The sequence below is a fragment of the Etheostoma spectabile genome, chromosome 2 (genome assembly GCF_008692095.1).
Source record: "Etheostoma spectabile isolate EspeVRDwgs_2016 chromosome 2, UIUC_Espe_1.0, whole genome shotgun sequence".
NCBI lineage: Eukaryota > Metazoa > Chordata > Actinopteri > Perciformes > Percidae > Etheostoma > Etheostoma spectabile.
In genome coordinates, this window is record NC_045734.1 from 608,718 (window position 1) to 633,236 (window position 24,519).

Genomic DNA, 24,519 nt, shown 5'->3' on the forward strand with positions numbered 1-24,519 from the left:
CTCTGTGACCCGGGGCAGAATGCTGTTGGGTCTCTGGGACCCGGGGCAGAATGCTGTTGGGTCTCTGTGACCCGGGGCAGAATGCTGTTGGGTCTCTGGGATCCGGGGCAGAATGCGGATGTATTTTTCTACTACCGCGGCCTCGGCTGTCGGGTCTCTGGGCTCCGGGGCAGAATGTTATCGGGTCTCTGGGACCCGTCCTGAATTTGACTGCGTATCTCTGCTGCCACGGTCTTGGGCCAGGATGCGATTGATTTTTCTTCCACTTCCGCCAGCGGTTCTATTGTATTTTGTGTTGTAGGCTAGCTTTTGTATGAAAAGGGGAAAAAAAAATTAAAAACAAAACCAAATGCTTGAACTCTGTCGGGAGAGAAATTCCTTCTATAGCTGCAACTTTGATCCAAGTTGCAGCTATAGAAGGAATTTTTTAGTTTTTCTATGATCTGAATTTATTTAAGAGACTGACATATAATTTAAATATTTAAAAAAATATATATATTTCATTCATTAGCATGATAGTTGACGTGAGCTTTTACTTTGAAAAGTAAGAGAGATTCTAGTATTTTATTCCAGTTTGCAAAGCTTTTATTTTGAAAAGTAGAAACTCGGGGATGGCAGAAGGATTTTTTTAGTTTGCCTATATCTGCATTTATTTTATAGACAACATATTTTAGTGTTTTTATTCATCAGTATGATAGTCGGCATTTATCTTATAGACATGTTTAGTTACAAAAAAAACACATAACGGCAATCATGCAAATGAATAAAATACTTTTAATATTTGGTGTTTTTTTTAACTAAACGTCAAAAAAACACCAAATATTAAAAGTATTTTATTCATGATAGTTGACACAGGCTTATTTTATCCCAGACGATAGTCTGCATTTATCTTGTCAACACAAGCATAACATTCAGAAATTAGCAAACTATATATGTGGCAAAATTGTTACTTTAACAGTTATTAATGTTTTTTCAATTGATTGCAACAAATGTGGTCACGAATTTACCCGTGACTCCATCTGGAAAATTATTCGCGATTTCGCATTTTTGACCCTCTGGATTTATCGTTGGACACAACTCCGCATGACACGGGACCGCATGAGACGGGACGGATGACATGGGACGCTCCAGGCTGCAGCCATATACTCCTGACCAACTGAGCTATCGAAGGGGAAACACATTCACGCATGCGACTGATCGGTGGCGCTAGGCGGCGGTCGTCGGTGGCTGTCGGCTTGGTGTGTCAGGGTTTTTAAAGTAACTGTTACTAATCTCTTTCATCCCTGTCCACACCTCCCTCACATTGTTTTTTTGAAGTTTGGCCTTCAGAGGCAGATAGGGAATGCGGATGGGACAAAATGTCAATCAAGCTACTGTAAATAACAGGCTGGTCTCCTGCCAATGGCTGATAGAAAGGATAATTTGGCATGCGGATGAGAGGACACTTCCAAAATTCCTTAATGCCAGTGTGACATTGGTAAAGCTACTGCGCACTTATATAGGCTAGCCTACATTGTTTTTTTTAGGATAACACTGCATATTATAGCTTTATTGTTGACAATGATTTTTTGTGTAATTATTATTACATGATAATTAAATTAAATAAGGAGCCCAAGTTAGCAAAAATGTGATGAGCAAAGTTATGATGTGATGTTGTCGTTCTGTGTCAACTAAGAGTCATAACAGTCATGGAATATGTACAGATGTTCATTAAATATCATAGTTAGGGCTTAAGAAAAAACTATCAGATGTAAACAATTTATAAGATTATGTCAATCAAAATCCCAACTTTATAGACAGTAAAACTTGCAACCTCTAGGAATTTGATAGACATAGACTTACTCATGTGCACCTCTCCCTGGTGGTCTAGTGGTTAGGATTCGGCGCTCTCACCGCCGCGGCCCGGGTTCGATTCCCGGTCAGGGAACTTATTTTTAAGGTTGTATTACAACTGTTCAGTTGACTTTCAAGCTTCCCTCTGGTTAATATAATACATTAAAACGTAGCACGTTTTTGAAACTAATGTTTGTCTTGCATAACTTTTGGGAATTGAGGGATTAAAGGTGTACATGCTAAGAAATCCGCGCCGTCGGCGGCCGTTGGCTTGGTGTGTCAGGGCCTTTAATGTAACAGGTGAGTCCGTTTGCTCTCTTACGGCTGCCTAGTGTATGTTACCTCAACACCCAGACCTGGTAATCTCTTTCATCCCAGTCCACACCTCCCTCACATTGTTTTTCTGCAGTTTCTTCTTTAGAGACAGATAGGGCAGATACATTGAGCATTTGTTTATATTTAAAGTATTATTTAGTTTAGTTAATATTATTATAATTATTATTATTATTGTGGAAGGGCGGATAAATTTGGAGCAGCGGGGTAGAGTAATATTTGTTGAGTCTTATAAAACGGGGTGCAATTCCGTGCAGCTCAAAGTGACCTGATATACTACCATTGAAAAATGACATCCTCCTTCGAGCCGGATTTGAACCAGCGACCTAAGGATCACTGTTATAAACACCTACAGTCCTCCGCTCTACCAACTGAGCTATCGAAGGGGTACATATTCACCTTTTTCCATAAACATGTTTTCTCAAGCTACTGAACATATACGAGAAACTGAATATCAAGAGGTTTCATTTATTTTCTTTTTATTGTATTAATCATATGTATTCCAGCAGTTATTTTTGCAATGTACACTTGCTGTTGATGCTCTCTCTCCCTCTCTCTTCATACCAGCACAGCTCACCTTTTTCCTTACATCACTCACACATAAGAAGAAAATATCATGGAAGGACCTTAAACCGAGTAATGTCCAAATGAAGCGTCATTAAGTGGTATTTGTTGTTGCACTCTTGGTTTAAGGAAAAGGGCTCGAGGAATGGCAATTCAAGGGGTTTTGAACCCTTTGTTGAACAGAGAGTGCCATCAAGTAGGCAGACAAAATAATAAAAATGCTTCATGAAGTTTTCAGACGTTTGGAGAAGATATCGGCTTCAGTAGGAATAAAAACTGGTGATGGTAAAGAAATTCACATTTAAATAAGGGGAAAAACTAAAATGGTGATTTAAAATACCTTACACTATATCTGTTAGCTACATTGCTCACATGGCTTCAGACACTGCACACTATTGATTAAAAACCTTTAAATCAACTACTGATGCTCTTCCAGAGTACTTGAGGTACGAGTTAATAATTGATTGGACACTTTTTTAACCCTGCATGGCCGAATCAGACTCAATTCATCAAGTCAAGAGAAATAGTAATAAAAACATTTATTTAAATTTCATTTTTAGAAATAAAAACATCAAAATCAACAATCAGGTGATTTACTCATCATACAAAATCTCTTTTCCCAAGTCATTGTGCAGTGTTTAGGGCCAACAGAGCAAGACAACTGCAACAACACAGGAGTAAATTGGGATTTTATTGTATTTCACAATGTTTAAAATAACAATTTTCATCATGCCACCTGCACTTGAACCATTCAGCTGCTTAAAGAGGGGCGGACATAATCCTAAGACCATAATGTCCATCAACACATCTGCTACGAAACCTTTCAGGGTCCCAACTGTGGAGAGCCCTGGTAGGCAGGTAAAGGCTCAGTGCAGAACTGTAGCGATATCCAAATGAAGCTTTACCATTGGTTGTATTTGTTGACCCCACTAGATGGCGTTTTGGTTTCAAGAAAAAGACGGAATTTGGCAATAGTGTGTTTTCCAACCTTGTTGAACAGAGAGCGCCATCTACTGGGCGCAGAAAATAAAGAAAATGCTTCATCAGTCTTCATTTGGACATCAATACAGAACAGTAGCAGGATAGATGATATGTAGAAAATAAAAGTATTATTTACTTCACAGAAGAGCAAGTGTATAAGGTTTTGACTTGCTATTGAAATTATTACATTTCACACTCAAATAAAAGTCTACCATCAAATTCCTTTTCCAAAGAAAAGATGACACGAATCAGCTTAACTTCTTTACACATTGAAAAAAAGACAATGTATTTAACAATACTGCCTTTGTAAACCAATTGTAACAAATGAAAACAGGCATAATTAATACAACATAAACATACTGAATGAAAAGGCAGTTTACTCTAATAGTGTGAAAAGAAATGCTATTAAAAAACAAAGGTGTAACTACATTTCATAATAAAATAACATAATAAAGAAGGGAGTACCATCATCCATCATCATCAGAGTTAAAAGATGATGTGATGATGTGATTCCCATGGAGTACCAAAACAATATCGTAAACTTGGAGCATGTTGGTAGTATACCATATAGTGTATAAATTCTCTTTCTCAAACACACACAGACAGACAGAGACACACATGCACACCCACCCACACACTTTGTGATAAGGGGTCATTTACAGACCCAACTCAAAGACTGGGCAGTGTGAAGAGGTAGAGGTAAGTTAGAGGAGAGTTTTTTTTAATGTTGTTGAGAGAAGAATCACACTGCTGATACCAACAAGTCACCAATTAAAGGGCCCATATTGTGTATCCTTTACAAGTTGGCTTTTTCCGAACACACTGCTCCTATGGTGCAAGTGCAAAATAATGCTCTTTATGATATTTTGTCTAATAAAGCTGCAAAACAGCTACAATAATAATTATTCATTATTATTCATGATTATTATCATTATTCATTCAAATTCTCGCATGAATTGTGACATCCTTACAGAAAGAACTCATATTGCTGATTGGCCTACATAGCAGCTCATTTGACTTTAATGAGGTTAACCCAGCCTTCCTGTTCAGATGCAGCAAACTGGCCTCATTGGACAGATTTCAGCTATTTTCTAAGTGATGTCAGCCAATCAGGAGCAAGTCCTGTTGTGATATGTTTCCTGTAGTTGGTCTAAAACTAGTTTTTGGGACTTGTAATTCACCTTCTCAAGTCAAAATGAGGAAATAGCCTTTATTACTGTAAATATCTTTGATTAAACATACATGTAATTACATGCCTGTTTAGTGTGTTGGATAATGTTTACTGTGGGTACTAGTTACTAACATCACACTAACAATACCAATCTCAGTGTCCTTGACAAGTTGTCAACTTGAATTCATTTGAATATTGAGGGTTTTTCTCCTCAGTAGTACTATGTGTTTGACCAGGCATGTCAGGGTAACTCTTGTCCTCTCCATCCTCCCCAACCCTCATACCCTCATACCACTCATACTCTCACTGGTGCCACACTGTAACAGGATACAACAGCATTTACATCCCCGTAAACCATGGGTCAAAGCTGTCAAAAATGGACAAAAAAGATATATCAGTAAATACTAGTACCTGTGTATCTAAGGTTAACTTGGCTCAATAGTAAGACTCCAAATAGGCCCAAATGACTAGGCCTTAGTTTGGTCTTTTGTCATTACACACACACAATCATTAACATACAGAGGTGAGATCATATAGACACCCATCAAGTCAAAAGAAGGAGGTAAAGTATGGAATGACGTTAAATGAGGATTATAGCAACAATGATCAAAAGTAACACAGGTGGATAACTCATAGCAACATTGTTCCAGTAGCTTGCAGGTCGAGGCTACACCTCAGGGTTAGGTTAGCACACCACAAGAGGGAGCAACAGCACTAAACTCCAACCACAAACAAGCAGGTGGTTTGAACAAAGCAAACAGTCGTCACACTTTCCCTTCATCACTCTTGGTTTCCTTGTGTTTTAAATAATAGCCAATGTACCTGTTAAGTACCATACAAGTTAATTTTACTTTACTCCTATCCTACGCTACATCCGTACACCATCGTTGTCTCTTTCTGCTACATTATTCCTGCATTCCCTCCTTCTGTCCCCTCCCCCACTGCTCCAACTTCTTTCTCTCTTTGTCCCTTCTCTCCCAGTTTTCATTGAACTGCTCTAAAATTTACTTTCTGTTCCTGGTTACTCTCCCTCAGTAAAGTGAACTTGTTTGTCCTAAATATTAGTACCACATCATTCTCACTAGTTGACATTTAGTACCTAGCTGTCTAAAAGCTAAAACCATGAGGGCCATCATTCTTTCTGCTTGTTTCTCAGCTTCCTCCTCTTTCTGAGTTGCTTTTCTTTCTGTGCTGCAGCTTTCTCAAAGTCTTTCCCACTGCTATTGATGTGCTTGCTTGAAAATGGTGAAGTTTGGGCTAACTTGTATTGACAGGCAAACCCAGCATTGACTCAATCAACATCTTGAAAAGTGGTTCCCTCTACAAAACAAAATCAGTGTCTTCTGTAACCCCAAAAGTCCCCCTGCACCCCTTTTAAGTGCTGGCAGAGAGAGTGTGTCTCGGCCCCGGACCTCCTCTTTCAATGTTCTCCTTCTCTGCTCTCTGTTCTCCTTCCACTCTTCTTCGCTGTCCCGGTCACTTGTCCTATCACTTTTCCATCAGTCCGTCATCCTCTGTGATGCCCTGAGCTCGGAGCTCTTCCAGGACGTTGTCGAGGTGTCCGGGGTCGGGGAAGCCATGGCCTGTCAGGTTTGAGCCAAACTCTGTCTTATGGTGGACCTTGAAGAAAGAGAAAAGATGTTTTCTTTTCTTTGGGTTTCAACAAACCTGAGGTGCATATATCACACACAACAGTCTGATGTTATTGTGTATGTACCTCGTTCCAGATAACGGTGTCGGACTCTCCAGTAGTGCTGGAAGTCCCAACTGAGAAGATCAACCTGCGGTCCCAGGCTACCAGGAGCAGTCTCAGTACCTGGAGGGGGAGGGGGGGGATTAAAATAAATAAGATGAGAGAAAAAGGTTTACCATCATGTGAAAGACATACAAGTTAGCCAATAATGTGATCTCTCTTATCTCTTTGGGCCGAAGAAAAAAAAAGTTGCCCCATCAGCCCACAGAAATATCCCGATGGCCAATCCATTCCTGCGTATGGGTGTCTGTGACATCACAGTGTTTGTGTTTACCTTGCGTCCTCTCTCGCTGTCTGGGAGGTAGCAGTGTCGGGGAAAGCCTCTGGCAGTGAATGGCTTCCCTGGGTTCGGATGCTCTGGTCCCTGAAAGAAGAGGGAGAGGATTGTTATTAGAAAGGACTCTTAACGATCACTGACATTAGTGTCAGCCCAGTTCTATTGAGTACCTGAAGGCCTGGTGGTATATTGTAGATAATGCGTATGGTTTTGCAGTCAGGATGTCCTGGTAGAGAGTGAGGGATCACGTGGTACTCCATCTTCCCTGCCGGCTGGTTACCTGTCTTTACGCCGTAGATGGTTTTACAGGTGGGACACTGAAGACTGCAAAGAGAGAGAACAAATACATTTTGATTATTTGCAAAACAGTTGAGAGACAATGAAGAGTAATGGTCTCTCTGTCTCTAACCTACCTGCCGTCCTTGTTGCCATTATTATACATGGCCACCAAACACTGGAAATGGTACTGGTGTCCACACTGCGCTAGTCGCCCGATTGACTCTGCCCGAGACACAGGCCCCACTCCTGGACCCTTATAACCAGATGGACCCCCCAGCGGCTCCATACAGATGGTACAGTCCTAAGAAAAGACAAGGAAAGGCAAAGAAGAGGGAAAGTCATTATTCTATATTGTTTAATGTGACACCAACATTATGCGTTATGAGTTAGCACTATAAAATATATAGCTACAAATGCTGTACATACCTCCTCTGGTGGACTTTTTACTTTCTGCAGGTACTTCTTTACCACCTCCTCTGGAGTTTTACCTGTAGACAGGAAGGAGAGGGAACAGATGGAGGGGGAAGAAAGGCAAGAAACAGTCCAGGTTGTTAAGACCTGCTGAGTGTTGATGCATTTCCAGGGCAGAAACCATCCAACTAATACATTTGAACTGTCTTTTTCTGTATTTCTGTGCTTGGTCTTCCCTTGAGTGCTTACCCTTGCGAGCCTGTTTCTTGGTGGTCTTCCTGCAGCAGTGGCCAAAGCCTGGCACGGGTTTGATGTCACTCTTGCTGACAGGCGGAGGATGTAGCACCAGTTTCGGAGGTCTAGTCAGACACACCGGCAGAGCGGCAGCACTCATTAGGATACCTGTGATCCCTGAAATTAAACAGAGAAATTGAGTCTGGTTAGAACAGAAACAAGATCTTCCTCTTTGGTTTCTTCTGAAATTTACAGAAGAAACTAATTATAATTTTAACTTTTTCTACCTTTCACCAGTGGTTAGTGAGTGTGTGGTATTTACCTGCCAGTGCAGGGTGAACAGGACTGGATCCATTGAGGTTCTTCACTGGGACGGTGGGCACACTGCAAGAAAACAAACAAACTGTTCTGTACAGTGTATTTCCAACACCTCCTTACAGACCTACAGTGACAATGTCGGATTAGACATAAAAAGTAGGCAAATACTTTAACGTTACCATACACTCAGGGTATATTAAAAACTGATCGTTTTTTGAGATCGCAATTTTACTACCAAGTTTGACAAATAGAAAAAAGAAATTGTCATAAGATACACAAAGCGGCTGGGTTCCCTCTCTGTGATGTATCCTCTTCCTCTGCTTGTATCTCACTGTTTCTCAGTGTACAAATTGGTTCGGCAACAAGAGAGTGTATCAATGACTATGCCCGGCTGACTGTGTGTTTATGAGAGCTAATCCACAGTTTCCATCTTCTCAGTGATCTCACAGAGACTGACACATTACAGCTGCTTGCTGTGGATTACCTGCCTTGTCACAAAGCCCATCAACTTCCTCATTTTCATCATCATCTCTAAGTGAAAAACACGCTTTACTTTTTCTTAAATTCAGAGCCTTTTGACGGCCATGGTCCGAGTCTTACAGGTTATATATATGGTTATATATGTGGCTGTGTGCTGCGTTGAGTTTTTCCCTGAAACTCCAAAGGCAGGTGATAAACTACTAAGGTAGCAGCTGTATTTGCCAACACAGCTGTTCAGCTGTGATCAATGGCAGGTCCATCATAGACTACACTTATAGACCTGAGGGCTATACACACACACACACACACACACACACACACACACACACACACACACACACACACACACACACACACACACACACACACTATAATAAAATGACTGCTGATTGATGGTTGAGGATGTCTGCAGGCTGTGATCTGCTATTGACTCAAATCTGAGACTGGCCAAAAAGGAGTGCGTCGTTGTTACCATGTAAGTGAATTTAAAGATCAACTCTCTATCTAGGGAGTAATGGAGGATAAGATTCAAGAAGGAACACAAACACTCCAACATAGAAAACTCTTTTGAAGACAGTCCATATAAAACTTTCTTTGAGCTGGACTTGAACCCACTACCTAAGAATACTAGCATTCACCACTACAGTCCTCCACTCTGAAGGCAACAAAGTAACCTGATGAACCAGATGGTTTGTTACACAGAACATTCTGAGAATCAGCACTGGAAACTGTTTGAAAAAAGGCAAGCACTTTGAAAAAAAATACCTGACAGTCTATTGGATGAACCATCTGTTTATCACGTCCGCCATTGTTATTTGAACAAACAGTTACGGCCGTCACACACGCCTAAACCATGCCTGTAGCTGCCAGCAGCTTCTCACAGGAGGCTGATTGGTTTGGACTGCTGGTTGTTTGGACACAAACGCATTGACAACATTGATTATTGTGTGAGATATGTGATATTGCAAGAATCCAGTTGCCGGGCAAGGTAAGCAACAAAGCCCCTCTTCATTTAAATGCATACATAATCACTCGTACTAACAGACTAGTCTAGGCGGTGTGGCAGGCAGAAGGACAGAGTGTGGTGATGATCTGTTGTTTCCTGTTGTTGGTTTAGCTTTAACAGGCCTTCTGGCAGTGCACTAAGCTGCTTTTACTTAACCCCACTCAGTGACACATGACGACGCGCAAGTGAATGACTCATTGGGGCGTGTGTGTCTAAGTTTGCGCCAGTGTGGATGAGGGTAAGAGTATCTGAGAATGAGTTTGTGTGTGAAATAAAGGGTGCTATTTTTACAGAAAAAAGCAAAACAAAGAACCCGCACAAGCCACACTGCTACAACTGAGCTACAGAACAAAAAGAGCTTTCTTCAAATCACTTACATAATTGTCTTGTTTTCATGGATATTATTTAATTTTAAAATGGACATGGACAGTGGACGTACACGCGGTTCTATTCATAATTTATTGGGTGTCTACATAGGTATGTTAACACATTTTGTCATACACTTTGGGTTGCACACAGACCCCCATGGCCATGGACAGATGACACCACTTGTGTCACGTGAACCCTTGCAGCCATGTTGTGGATGCTGGAAATTGGTTTAGGCTTAATTCTGTCCCATCAAGGTTTGTAACTGTCAACATTGGGGGGGGGTCTAATAACAGCAGGCAGTTTATTTTATGTCTTAACCCTCTCCCCACCGAAAGACTATTGATTCTACTCCAAACTTCAGTCACTCAGCTTCAGACTTCCACATTTACAGGGCTGGCCTTACAGCCTTTCTTCCGTCCAGCCAAAAATCTTCAAAAAAAATGAAAAATAAAAGAAGGAAGATCCCATTCATGCCTTGGTAGGGGCGCCTCAATGGGAGTCAAGTCTCTTGACCCCCTGCAACCTCAAACCCTCCCTCCTACACTCCGCCCGCTTCCCACAAGATCACACACTCCCTCTGTCCCTGTGCTGCTCCTATTCCCTCGAGCCCAGATGGACATCAGCTGGACTCATTTAGACAACAGACAATAACACACTCCCACACATTCTCACACACATATTGACATGCAGATAATGCAGCTGCACACATTCTTATGGTCACACACGCTGTAAGGAAACATTGTCTGCTTTGGGGAAAAATAATATGATGTGACAGAAAGCGGTAGACCGTGTTTAGTGACTGTGTGACATTTCCTAAAATCATACTGCATATTAAATGCAACCTGGGAGTTTATCTTGTCAATAAACAGAGAAGGATGTACACATATGTTAAACAATGTATAAACTAATACAAAACTAATCCCTTTTAACCTGTACCTCTATCTATTTCTCTTTTTTTTTCTGTGTGTGGGACACTTATGGGCGTCAGCAAATTTTTTTTTTTTTATTTAACCAGGAAAGTCATTAAGAACAAATTATTATTTACCATGGAAGCCCGGCAACTGAACTGGCCCTCTTATGTAAAATGATGCATCATATTTTAATTGTTAAAATTTCAATTGTTAAAAGTCAAATCTGAATCCAGAAAGTAACCAGTAACATTTCTCTGCGAGGTAAATGCAGAGTTTTCCTCTAAAGTAGAAGTACACAGTAAGTAGTGTACAGTTGAGTGCCATATTTTGTAGTGCTTTGGGGTCCAAAGCACTCCAGTTATTTTGAGTTACAATGAGTTAAAATAGTAACATAATTCAATGTGTTTTATATACACATAATAAATCTATAGCTGTTGTGGCACCACAGGTCAAGCAATTGACCCGTTCTGAACGGACACTGCACTAGTACATCCAATTTTCTCCTTTATTTTGTTTATTCAAGGGGTTTAAAAACCCACTGCATGGGGTGTCGGAGGCCTACAGGTAAAAGTTGCTGACAGAGTAGTTTGAGTCCAGCTGAGGACTTTTGTTGCATGTCACCCTGCTCTGATCTTTTGTCCAACAAAGACATAAAAACGCACTCAAAAAAAACCCGCTGAACTAGTACAACGTTGAAATGCCAATGATCACATGCTAGTCATGCTGATTATGCAAGATATTACAATACCCACAAACCTGTTTTATCACCAAGCAGTTACACAAAGCGAAAACTGACAGTCAAGACAGTTAGTATGGGAATTTATCAAAGTCAAATTTGTCTGTGTGCTTTCACCTTCTAAACTTATCTCATTATTTCATTCTTCTCTTTAATTTAAGGTTCAGTTTTGTCCAAGGATTCATTCTGGATATTTTCCTTGAATGAAATATAGATAGATAATAATTGCCCCTGTCTGTGGTTACTGCTCTCTCTCTTTACTTGTTGGTGAACCAAAAGTACTGTGCATTAAGAGTAAAAAAACTGGAGTAAAATTCCTTGTTTGTGTACACCCTTACTTGGCCAATAAAACCGATTCTGAAACAGGTGCCTACACATTCTCACTGCCCATTTCTGTTCCTCTTTTCTTGTCTTCTTATCTTTATGGAGCTCTCTCTTTCTCACACTCCTTTCTGCTTAATTTGCTTTTCCTGAGTATGCAGTCTGTCCCCCCCCCCTCAAAACACCATTCCCCCGCTCATTCACTCCCTTTGTTTTATTCCTATAATCCCCCTCTGAAACTTGAGAGAGCACATATTCTACACTGCATCTACCGTTAGGATTCTCACTATTTACTATGTGTGAGAGGGGAGGGCAATGTGTGTGCGTGTGCATTGGTTAAATGCCTTCACAGCCAGGCATCGGTGTGTGGGAGTGTGTGTGTGTGTGTGTGCACGTGTGTCCCCCCCCCCTCTGGTGTTGGCCTGATTTCTTGCACCACTGTGTGATCAATCTTTGACAGTTTGCTGACTAGTTTCTTTGTCTTGTACCCCCACCCCGTTCCCATCCGCTGCTGTATTGGGTTCTGTCTGAGTCTGAGACTGTAACACACACACACACACACACACACACACACACACACACACACACACACACACACACACACACACACACACACACACACACACACACACACACACACACTTCCCTTCGTCTGAAATGTGATGTCTGGCAAACAATACTGACTGGAGTGGAATCATTGTCTACCTCTCCCCCACATGAAAAATATTCCCATTATGAATATACTACAAGATCAGCACTGGTATCTATATGATGGTCTATTCCACCACATGCACCCACCTCAAAAATCCACCTACCCTAATAAATAATTGTATGATTGTCTAATAAATTGGACTTGCAAATAAGGCATCTTTACTAACTGGGAGAGTTCTTTTTAAAGTAGCCCAAAACTCTACAGGCTGCTAAAAGGAAGCAGGGCCAGAGAGATAAAAAAGTGAGAACTAAATGAAAAAGAGCCAGGAGAGAAAAGTTAAGAAATGGTAGAAAAATATGTTATTGCAGAGAGAGGGGGAAGGAAAAGAGAAATCTAGCAGAGGCTCATCATTGTGCTGCTAATGCAGCCCAGGCTTGGGTAATCCAACAAAGGTTACTGTGGAGACCAACAATGAGGCTCTGAGGGGCCCAGACTGCTGAGACGCGACGGGAGAGGAGGGAGGAGAGTAGCCGGGGAGGGAGAGGAGGGGGCAGGGAACACCAGACAGAGTCTATATCTCAAAACCACCTTTTGGTTTAAGAGTGATTTTCAGCAAGAATCCCATTCTTTGGTCTCTGGTGCTAAACTTGAATTGAAAAGCATTACTTCCTATAAATGTGTAGGTTTCACAAGAAAGGTGAAACACATAGCTGTTGTTGTTTGAACCAATGAAAGGGAAAGCTTTTATGAAACGGCTTTAATCACTGCTGTATGACATCATGGAACTTTTTTCTTTTTCATTTTTTTTCATTGGAATCAACTGACATGAGTGCAACACTGTAAGATGGCTTAAATAGGATTTTAACACAGATTTGCAAAGCTGCAGGTAGAAATAGGAGCGACAAAAGTAACATGGAGCGAGTTGTTGAGAGGCTTTTCTGGAAAGTCTTAGCTCACGTCAGAGAAAAATATGATAAAAGAGATGACAGGGAAGAATAGGAGGACGTTGAGGGCTAGAGAATGATTGGAAAAGATGAAGGAGGTTTAGGGTACTAGAAGTATTTAGGCTGAGAGGAGAGCAGTGTGAGAGGAGAATGGGAAACGCTGGCACTTTGTTGTGTTTGCATTTTGGCGTTTTTCCACTGCTGGTAACAGCTCGGCTCGGCTCGGCTCGGCCCATTCTGTGTCCGTTTTCCATTGCAGATTGAGTAAAGCCTCAGCGTGGCTGGTCACCATAGCAACGCGTGATGACGTAATTTTCAGCGCGACTCACAACAGCACGTCGGCTACCTGCCGCAGCCAGAAGAAATGTTTTGTTTCAAAAGAAGCTGAAGGAAGCAACAAAAATCACCGCTAAAAAAACGGGAGTTTGGGAATTCTGACGGAGTTCAGACGTCGACATGACGGTTGTTCGCCGACACAAAAGGGTAAGTTAATTTTCCTGGTAACGTTAGCTAACATTTGCATGTGTTCAGCATCGCAGTCAGTATTTGCTATACGCTATATAAAGCACATGAACTTTAGCAACCATGATTACACACCAACATGTGTGCTGTGTACTGTTTGTCTTTCAGAGCATTCACGCTTTGTAAAATCGCCGCCGCAGACCGTCTGGTGGGCGATGTCTGACCGGTGAAATCTCTGGTTCTGGTTCTGACCTACTGGGCTTCGTATAATCTTTATGAGAGTCACGGAGAGGTGTATGACAACGACTGGGATGCATGTGGGACAGCAGAGCCGGGGGGGACACTGTCACAGGGGGCAGAGAAAGAAGACCGGGAAGTACGGGAGGGTTTGATGCGCTACTTGAAAAGCTAAATAAAAACTTTTGTTATATATATTGTCTTGTTTTTTAAAGTAACAGTATGCAATATTGGAAACGACATGAAGCAGCTAGTAGCCCAAACAGTTGAAAAGTGAGAATAGTGCAGAGAGTGGATGATCTGTGTGTGTCCGGCTAGATTTGTTTGAAATGTCCCGTTTGTTCACACACTCCGCACTCTTGTTTGCTAACAACGCAGTCATAAGTGACGATTCTCTCCGACCAACCAGCGGTCTGCAGGTTTGCACGTCACCTTTTGGTATCGCCTCGGCTCGCTTGGAACCTCGACTGAGGTAGTACTAAAAAAAGTACCTGGTAGCAGGTCCCAGGGACTTTTTTTCGTAATGGAAAACCAAAAAAGGCGAGTAGAGGCGAGGCGAGTCGAGTAGATACCACGCAGTGGAAAACCGCCATATGATTGTTCCCCATAGTGAGATTCTCATGTTTCAGAGAATAGGGCTTACAGGCTTGCACATTTACAGTTTTTGTTTGTCCACCTTTAACGTATAAAGTGCAATTCAATACAGCGCGTGTGTTTTTAATTTGTCTGTTCACATGTTTCTTGAGGTCTCCACAGTGGCTTCCAATGTGATGCAGTGAACTGGAAGTCTGGGTTGACCCCTGCTCAAACCGCATAAATGTCTATGCAAAAAATAGTTTTAGAGAGAGGGAGGTACTGCTGACCCATGGCCTTCACACTCGCTCGCCTTTCCTCTTATAGAGCCCCCCCTCCACCCCTCCCCCTCTGCTCTACAGATGCCACTTTACAGATCAACAACACACAGAAGGCTTGGCTGACTTTTGACACACACCAATGGCACATGCACGCGCACACACACACACACACACACACAACACACACACACACACACACACACACACACACCACACACACACACACACACAAACAGCAACACAACATTAATAGCTACAAGGTCAGTTTAATATTTTATAACTCATACTTATAACAATTTGGCCTTGCTCACATTTTATTGAAGATTCTTTGAGTTCTCATTAATCTACATTTGTTCATACTTAACAGGCCTTAGCATATGTGTTTAGAATTTTAAGGTCACACATACATGGAGGTTGGTGCTACAGAATCTCATTTGTTTCAGGTTTTAAGATTGATAGAAGCCCAGAAGAAGGGTTTCCAGTCAAAAATTCTGGAAAAATCACATCCATGGTTTATTTTACTCACCCTGACGCTATGAGCGCTCTGGACTGGGCCATCGCAATCCTCTGTAATGCTGGTCGGCTCAGCCCGGCTAAGCTTGATCTCTGTGGCAACGGGGCATGGCACACTGTTGCTGCGGACGTCGGTGGGCGCTGCGGCTTCATCACCATCGGCGACGGAGATGGCACGGGAGAAGGGGGCGTGGTCACGCTGTTGGCAGGGGTAATTAAAGTGGCGGTTGGCACTGATTCGTTGGCTGAAGATGAGGAGTGCTTGGCAAGAATGGATGGAGGGATCAAGTTAGGGTTGGATGATGGAGGCTGAGGAGGCGGGAGGGATGGCGGAGGCGGCCTGTTGGAAGACGAGGAGATACCCAGAGTGGAGGTTCCAGCGGTGAGTGCAGCCAGCGACTGAGCAAACAGCTGGGCGTTCCTTCTTGGAGAGGCGGTGTTTTTGGAGATGGCAAGACCATGCGGCAGCGTCTGATAGTAGTTGGAGTTGGAGTTCTGCTGCTGACCTCGCCCCAGAGTGGCTGATTTAGACGGACTCAGAGGTTTAGAGATAATGGCCGCTGAATTCTTGGGCCGCTGCATGGTTAGTGAGCGTCTACCTAGAGTCTGTATCCCTGCTCCTATTGTATTGGTCTTTACACTAAGAACCAGCATGCACTGCTGGCAGGAACAAGGTTGGCCCAATCCAGTAGCCGGTAAGCTCCCATTGGAGTAGAAAGAGCTTGCCCCCGACACCCCAACCCCCAGCAAGGCTCCTGTTATGCCTCCTCCTGCACCGCTTCCCTTTGGTATTGGGAGAGGACCGGACACTAGAGGGTAGGCCATGTCAGCACGTCTCTGTAGCCTCCGACACCTCTGGCTCTGTCTGTTCACCTGCAGGAGGGCAGAACACAACATTTTATGTTTTTATGACATTTTTGATTAACCCTCATATGCTGCAGCTCAAAAGTTATATATCAGCCATTTAGTAAAATGATTACAGGTATGTAAGAAGTTTCAAGTTGATTTTGTTATTGATATCCATATAAAGAATTTAAACACACCTGTGTCATGTTCTGAAAATCGATGAGGTAGCAGAAGCCAAGTGGCGTCAGGTCGAGACAGGGCTGCTGCCGACTGTGGGCGTTCTCGATGGCAATGGCCACCTCCATGTCGTAGGCCGTCCACGTACCTGCATCGTTTTCCCACTCCCACTGCCAGCCCTGACCTGGGGCTGAGGCTGGGTCATAAAAACTCCTCCGCACCGGACGGATGGTTCCTGAAAAATTAAAAATGTGCCTCAATTTCTTGTCCTAATAAGTTTCTTCAACAGTTAACAAAGAACCTTTCCCCTGGATAAAAGGCAGAAGCAAATCAAAGCTAGTAAGATTTTAATGCAAACACGTGTGCAGATAGCTTATTTAGAGCTTCACAAATGATGAAAAATGACAAACAAAACAATTACAATGTATTAATGTCAAGTAGAATAAAGTAAATGTAGTAATGCCAATATACCAAGAGATCAAGCGAGAACAAAGGATAGACCTTTATACTTAATTAATAGTCTACTTTGATGGTCTACATTTAGGAAATGGCTACAAGGACAGCGCTCAGGCATCATAAGGGGTTAAGAACTACTTCCTGCACAAGCCTGAGGCTCTGGACAAACTTAATGAAATCATGTGCAGTAGTTCAGAGAAGCCGCATGCACATCAGCTAAAATCACCAGACACACAAAACATCTAAGCTAGAAAGTAAATGACAGTTAACAGTTAATATTTCACTGCTTTAAGAGAGCCAGCACTTTGTGGCAAACTGTTAAAGAATAGTTCCTTGGCATATTCAGGATTTTTAGGGTAATGTAAATGTGCTGTATTTATATAGCGCTTTTCCAGTCTTAACAGCTACTCAAAGCGCTTTTACATCTACAGGAAACATTCACCATTCACACACATTCATACACTGTGGCCGAGGCTGCCGTACAAGGTGCCACCTGCTCATCAGATACACACACACACACACAGATGCGCAGCACCAGGTGCAACTCAGGGTTCAGTGTCTTGCCCAAGGACACTTCGACATAAGACTGCAGGGCCAGGGATCGAACCACCAACCTGCCGATTGGCAGGCAACCGCTCTACCACTGAGCCACAGCCGCCCGCAATACATATATAATAATAATATCAAATATATTTAGAAAAGATTAAAGCTTTCAAATACTGATTTGGACGTTGATTACCATGATAAAAATTTGACGCTTCAAAGCATTCAGTCAGTCTTAATGGAAACCACTAAGCCGTAAAACACGCCTGCACCTTTAAATCAGTTTTTACATATTAAGTTACACGTTCTCTGGTTGAAATCGTTGTCATGTAATGCAGATTGAACATTTGAGATTTGGGTTTGCTCCTTGCTAAAATGGCTGAGGGTTCAGCTATACAGCTTGTCAAGACTGAGAGCATCACAATCAACTGTTGAGTGACTCTTAAGAGAACCTCTGACATGACAATTGTTTTCTAGCGTGATATAACATTTTGTTGTGTAAAGTTAAAGTGACATTTCTCCCAGAAAGAGGTCAATGTCTGTATCAGATTGGTAAGTGAAGTAGACAACTTGATATGGTTAGACCAATATTTATTTCCATAGAGCTCAGTCCTATATGCTAGAAAAATGTGAGTCGGTTGCATTTCCATTAGGCTAGCTATAAATAAACAACCTGCCAGCAGGAAGAACGGAGACATTGAAAGGGTCTAAAAAAGGGACTTGACAATTTGCTTATGTAACATCCATAGAGCCATGATGTAGCCTTTCCAACTAGATGCAAGGTGATTATTAAAATTCTTGAATGAGTGGGTAAACATATCCACCAAAGGGGCTGTGAGATAAAGCACTTTGACCACTTCACCATTTGCCTTAAATTCATACGTGTGTTTTTACTTTCAATTCAACATTTTACTGACTGAAGGCATGCAAACATCGGCGCACAACTGAATAAATAATTAAAAATACAAATAAATAACCAGAGCACAACAATGTTTCTGTCTCCCAGGGGGACAGAGGGGTGGGAGGAGGGTCCCTAAACCAACCAAACAGAAAGTACCTCAGTTTCCAGGGGAAACAGGCTATTCAATCTATGCCAGGACACAGAGAGGAAGGCATGTGTGTGTGTGTGTGTGTGTGTGTTTGTCTGAGAGTGAGTGAGAGAAAGACTAGTACAAAGAGGTGATATTGGCAGAGTGGCATCAGAATACAGACATCAAAAGGAAGCAGTTGAATGAATAGACGGGGCTGCATTTGTTTGTTGTGGACAGAGAGACAGCTAGAGAGTGAGTAATCCAAACTGAGATATCCTCTACTGTACTACTTGTAATGTCTATAGTTCATTAAACTTGCTGCAGGAATCCCTAAAAAGATGATGCCAATAGATCCCTTTGGAGGACTGAGTGTATGTTACAGCAAGAGACAGCCCAATATGCAAAGAGACTTTCAAATGTATGTGAAAGCATGTTTGTGAAAGTATAACACCCCCCCTTCTTCTCTCAATTCAATTTTATTTATGGAATCAAATCATAAAAAAATCTTGAGACACTTTACAGATGGAGTAGGTCTAGACCACACTCCAGAATTTACAAAGCCCCAACAATTCTAGTAATTCCCCCAGGAGCAAGCAGTGCGACAGTGGTGCAAATGGTAGTTGTAGTCATAGCAGGGCACTGCAGGGCGTTACAGGGTGTAGCATGGCATAGCAGAGCATAGGTGGATAACTAAAAATAAGCTTTTGCAAAAAGTAATAGAAATTAGACTTCCACAACAAAGATCACATGGTTAACTGTTGGTAATTAATAATAATCCAAAGCTGCTTTGATGTGTAGACTTTGATGTTATGTAATTTCACTTCATCATTTATGTAGATTTATCTTCAGAGAACTAGTTAACCCGATGGACTTACTGTGGCGTCAAACAGGACAAAACCACATGACCTCTTCATTATGCTAATACTAAAAGGAATAATGTAAGCAAGAGCCATTATGAGAAAGATAGATGAGCATCCAGAAGCTCAATTAGCATCTATGTATTCTGTATGTGTTTAAAACTTTAACTTTGTGTCAGACTGCAAAGAGGGCAACCTGTCTTTGTCTTGAAATTGCATCAACACCTGGGATCAGAATGCTCTGTGTGTGATTTATATATCATTTATGGATCCACTCATACTATATGCTGTCCTGGTAGCTGCTCTGATACTGACCTGATTAAGCAGGTTATTGGCCATGACATGACTGATCCAGATGAACCGTGCCAATTTATGTTTTTATAACATAGTTACATTCATTCAGTCACGGCGGGACACCAGCTCTATTTTTAGTGCAATCTCAGGGAAGTCCATGCAGAGAGGTCCTGTTATACAGATTAAAATTTTTGAAATGGACACCACTGGTGTCAGATTAGTAACATAAATATAAGAAGACACCCTGAGTGGGGTGTCAGAATTGGTATTTTAGTGGAAAGTGTGATAGTTGCATCCCAAATGTCAGACACAGTAGATTATATATGAATGTATATGACTTAGAACAATGATTGAATCAGTTGTTTCTCCAACCCAGGGAAAAGAAGGCCAGACCTTTGAACTGTTCAACACAATGAAACATGGTCAACAATTCAAGAGGAGCCAGGATAGAAATTCCTAACCAATAGACTTTTCTCGCCTTTTATCCTCAACTGTGCTCCCTATCAGCTAGTAAGCACAGGAGAGAGGGTGTGTGTGTATGTGTAATCATGTGTTAATGTGAATGTAGGAATGCTTGGGTGTGCCCCATGTCTACAAACTAACCGGGACTTATTCAATAAAAGAAGGTGTTATTGGCTCTGACAGTTACAGCTGTGGGACTGTGTTTACACACAAATGATGTGCATCATGTGCATTGTACACAGCTTTACAGCAAAAGCTTTAATCGTGCTGCTCTCTCACAGTACCACACACCTTCTAAAGTTTTCTTCTGTCAGAGCTGGATCAACACAAGGTCTGTTGCTGCTTTCAAATGTCTGTCACAGTTGGAATCAAGTGCAGTATGGCTGGGTGTGGCCACACTGGATTTATGCACTGGTCAGGCTGTGTTTTTTTTTTTAAATAATGAACCCATGGTCTATCTTTAATCTACTGAAAAGAAAATAGCAAAGTTCAAAGTCATTTAACAAAACCAAGAGCATACACACTTAGCTGAATGAGCTGTACACATCTGGAAATGTGAACACATTGTTGTGATGTGTGTGGAAAAGAACTAAAAGCCGAGGTAAACATGGGAAATATGTATGAATGTGTCTGAGCGCCAGTGAGAGAAGTTAAAGTGAGTGAAATGCGAGGGTGAGAGAGGACAAAGAGGCCTACGGCAGGTGGAGACAGAGACTGGCCATCTGGTCTTTATTGTTCTCTCTACCACTGACCCCTCCCTACACACACACACACACACACACACACAACACACACACACACACACACACACACACACACACACACACACACACACACACACACACACACACACACACACACACACACACACAGGACTGCATACTGACCAGTAGGCGTTAGGGTAATACTTCATGCAGGAAGGTGTTAGTGCTTCTCTCACTTTTCATGAAACCCTCAACAGCAGTGACTCTGTGGGGGAATCCAGCATCCAACATGAGCCAGCACTTCCTTTTCCTCTCTGTTTATACTTTTCAGTCTGTTCTAGACATTATTGAATCTACATGGTTTTAAATCTCCTTTGCTGCAGAACCTTGTGCAAGACTGCAATTCGCATAAGTGTTTTGGACACAATTAGGTCATTTTGAATTACTGCATATGGCTACAAAGCACAAACATGTCTTATAGACCTTGTAGAACTCACTCTTTACTTGTATTATCAGGGTTTCTGTAGGTTTCACCAAGTACAATTTAAGACTTTTTAAGACTGTTTAAATTCCTTTTTTTAAGCCAAGTATTGCTAAACTTGTTCTTCCCCATAGCTGTAGAATATGTCTGTGGTACAAACCAGAAGAGACTCACACCAATGACACAAAAGCTGATTGGCTGCAAAATAAGTTGCATGTTGGTCTCATTTATATTATATATATAATGAGGTAGCGTTACATGGACACGAATCCTTTTAGATCTGGAACACAAAACTTCAGCGAATTTAAGACTTTTTAAGGCCCTGCGTTTTTTTAAAGACCCTGCGGAAACCCTGATTACCCTCACAGCCTCTACTTCTCCCACCAGCCTGCTGTGTCCGTGTGACAAATATGCCTGAAGGTCTCCGTCAACACCACTCAACCTCAACCAAATGAGCTTGCTTTCATTAACTCTGAGGTGAAAATCGATAGATGCTAACAGGTTTTCACAACATTGTTCACTTTGAGTTACGGCTAGGCGGAATGAAGAAAATCTGTTTAGTTGGCAATGCCTGAAATACTATGGGGTAGAGCGGTTGCCTGCCAATTGGAAGGTTGGTGGTTCGATCCCTGCCCCTGCAGTCACTGTCGAAGTGTCTTTGGGCAAGACACTGAACCCCGAGTTGCCCCCGGTGCTGCGCATCAGAGTGTGAATGTGTGTGAGTGTTTATCTGATGAGCAGGTGGCACCTTGTACAGCAGCCCTGGCCACAGTGTATGAATGTGTGTGAATGGTGAATGTTTCCTGTAGATGTAAAAGTGCTTTGAGCAGTTGTTAAGACTGGAAAAGCGCTATATAAATACAGCACATTTATGTTAATGCTAATCTTACTACAAATTTATCATATTTGTTAGTAAGAGGTGACATTGCAGGACTATTGGTCTGCATCAGAGCATGTGAACAGAGCCCCAGCGGGAAGATTTTGTATTGAGCGTGCAGAACGGATGTTTTAAAGTTGGAGTGTCACCTTATCTCCCGCTTGAGTTGAAAGCATGCCCGAGACTAACCCAGGCTCACATTGTAGAGTACCTCGCCTTCTGGGCACTGGCGGCGTGGACAGAGTGTGGGCACCAATCATCATAAATACAATGCAGCAGGGGGAATGAACAGCTTCTTGAGGAGAATTGGAATTGTGCTTATATGCATTCAGCAGGCACAAATTCACAATATTACCAGTTTGAGGAAATGACAAAACTTTCAGTATGTGAGTCTCTATCAAGGTTAAACGTCTAAAATAAATATCACATCCCTGAAAAAGACATAAGAAGAAGACCTTGTGGCAAATCTTAACACGCAAAAAAATGAGAAGTGATATTGAGATAAAAAGACTAAAGCAGAGAACAGAAAATCAAAGAGGAAGCTAAATCAAAAGCAGTGGGGTCGTTCTCCCCAGGTAAAGATAGTTTGGGAGTGAGGAGGAAGAGAGATAAGAGAAGAACATAGACAGACTGAAAGAGAGAGGATGACCTTGCCAATTATCTAGAAGGTCAAGCTGGCCTAGAGTCACCAAGACCAACTCTTCCTGCACTTATATTTGCTCAAGGTTCTAACAGAGATGAGTTATTTGAGCTGAACTATAGGTGAAGGTAAACTCCTGCAGATCAGTGAATGGTCAGAGAGAATCATCAATAGCATGTCATGGGACTTCCTGCACCAACCTGCGTTTGAGAAAATGAGTCTGGAGCTCTGATAGCTGAGTTGTCTTCCTTGGAAAGTAAACTGAACATCATGTCAAATCGGGGGAGTGCCCCCCCATTTTAGAGAAACAACTTGAACTGCTCCTAGCAACCAATAACACAGCTGACATCTATCTATCTATCTAAAACGCCTTCTCTGGTACTTACTTTTTCTTTCCATTTCCATGATTTATGCATTGCTGCCTCTCTGCGAGCCCCTCTAAACCCTATCACATGACACTCATCAGCCACAGGCATGTGTGTGTGTGTGTGTGTGTGTGTGTGTGTGTGTTATCCGTGTTTCACAGGCAACAAAATGTGATTAATCTGGTTCAAGTGTGAGGGTGTTATGATTAGGGTTAGTTTAAGTGTGGAGGACTAAGAAATTCTAAAGCATTATGATGTTGTTAATAGCGACGATGTCTGACACAGTAGCACAGCTGTGACATGCTTTTCATATACGTCCTCTGATTGCATGTGTTGCAGAGCGTCCAGGAAGTAATGTCCCCCCAGACTACACAGTAACCTGACACGCAGAGTTTCACAACAACTCAAAGCGCTCTGACCCCTCCACCTCTTTCGTCATCCCTTCTCTGGGTTTCCCTGCCACTATTTTCTTGTGATTTACGATGTGTCCAAAGATACTGAACAGGCAGGATCCAGTCCGCTAACTTTAAGCTAAGTTAGTTCTGCCAAACAAGAAATGGTGTTCCACGACCAATCATATGGAACACAGAAAGCTAATGCAGTTATTAAACGTCTCCTTTTCCTACAAAAAAATAATTGAATAAAGAAGTCTTAGTCGACTAAGACCAAAACCAATTTGTTGATTAATCGACTAAGGGTTTGTTTATTCTATATATTATGTTATTATTCTCCTGAAATACATTGTTTGTAAAAGGTTTTTTGCTTGAGCCAGTTGAAGGCACAGTACACATGCATGTGGTGTGCACATGATCAGGGTAGGACCACCCCCGCCTCATTTTAAGCTAGCCTTGTCTCTCCTCTGACTTTGTAGTGCCGCCTTCTCCCTTCAGCTCTCTCTCTGTCTTTGTCTCTACTTTGAATCATATTGAAAGAGTCCATTCCCTTGAGTTTGGGGTTCAGAGTCAATTTTCAACTTCACTGATTGTGTGAGAGAAAAGCAGAGGAAGAGGGTGATGGAGGAGAATAGAAAAAAAGATAGAAAGATAGATCAGGTGGCAACATAAAGCGGAGGCTTCACTACGGAAGTTGGAGACCTCTAATGCGCCTGCTCAATGGACCCCTTATAGCTGAAGCAGTGCCGATCATC

General features: G+C 42.0%; 1 protein-coding gene and 2 non-coding genes across 4 annotated transcripts in view; 1 reads left to right on the top strand and 2 right to left on the bottom strand.

The window, feature by feature from the left end:
- The first annotated feature begins 1,855 nt into the window (after positions 1-1,855).
- Positions 1,856-1,927, top strand: trnae-cuc (transfer RNA glutamic acid (anticodon CUC)). The gene has a single exon. It is a non-coding gene; the product is annotated as a tRNA-Glu (tRNA).
- A 537-nt stretch (positions 1,928-2,464) lies between these two features.
- Positions 2,465-2,552, bottom strand: trnay-gua (transfer RNA tyrosine (anticodon GUA)). The gene is given in 2 exon segments: positions 2,465-2,500; positions 2,516-2,552. It is a non-coding gene; the product is annotated as a tRNA-Tyr (tRNA).
- A 1,325-nt stretch (positions 2,553-3,877) lies between these two features.
- Positions 3,878-24,519, bottom strand: part of LOC116694671 (E3 ubiquitin-protein ligase DTX4) — a 28,151-nt gene continuing 7,509 nt past the window's right edge. For both annotated transcript variants that reach the window (XM_032524482.1, XM_032524472.1), the window contains exons 3-12: positions 16,683-16,897; positions 15,653-16,512; positions 8,159-8,220; positions 7,852-8,013; positions 7,618-7,679; positions 7,326-7,492; positions 7,083-7,236; positions 6,910-6,999; positions 6,600-6,698; positions 3,878-6,502 (exon numbers count right to left, since the gene is read on the bottom strand). In XM_032524482.1, coding sequence (XP_032380373.1) covers positions 6,371-6,502; positions 6,600-6,698; positions 6,910-6,999; positions 7,083-7,236; positions 7,326-7,492; positions 7,618-7,679; positions 7,852-8,013; positions 8,159-8,220; positions 15,653-16,512; positions 16,683-16,897 — 2,003 coding nt within the window. In that variant the 3' untranslated portion in view covers positions 3,878-6,370. The remainder of the gene's footprint in view (positions 6,503-6,599; positions 6,699-6,909; positions 7,000-7,082; positions 7,237-7,325; positions 7,493-7,617; positions 7,680-7,851; positions 8,014-8,158; positions 8,221-15,652; positions 16,513-16,682; positions 16,898-24,519) is intronic.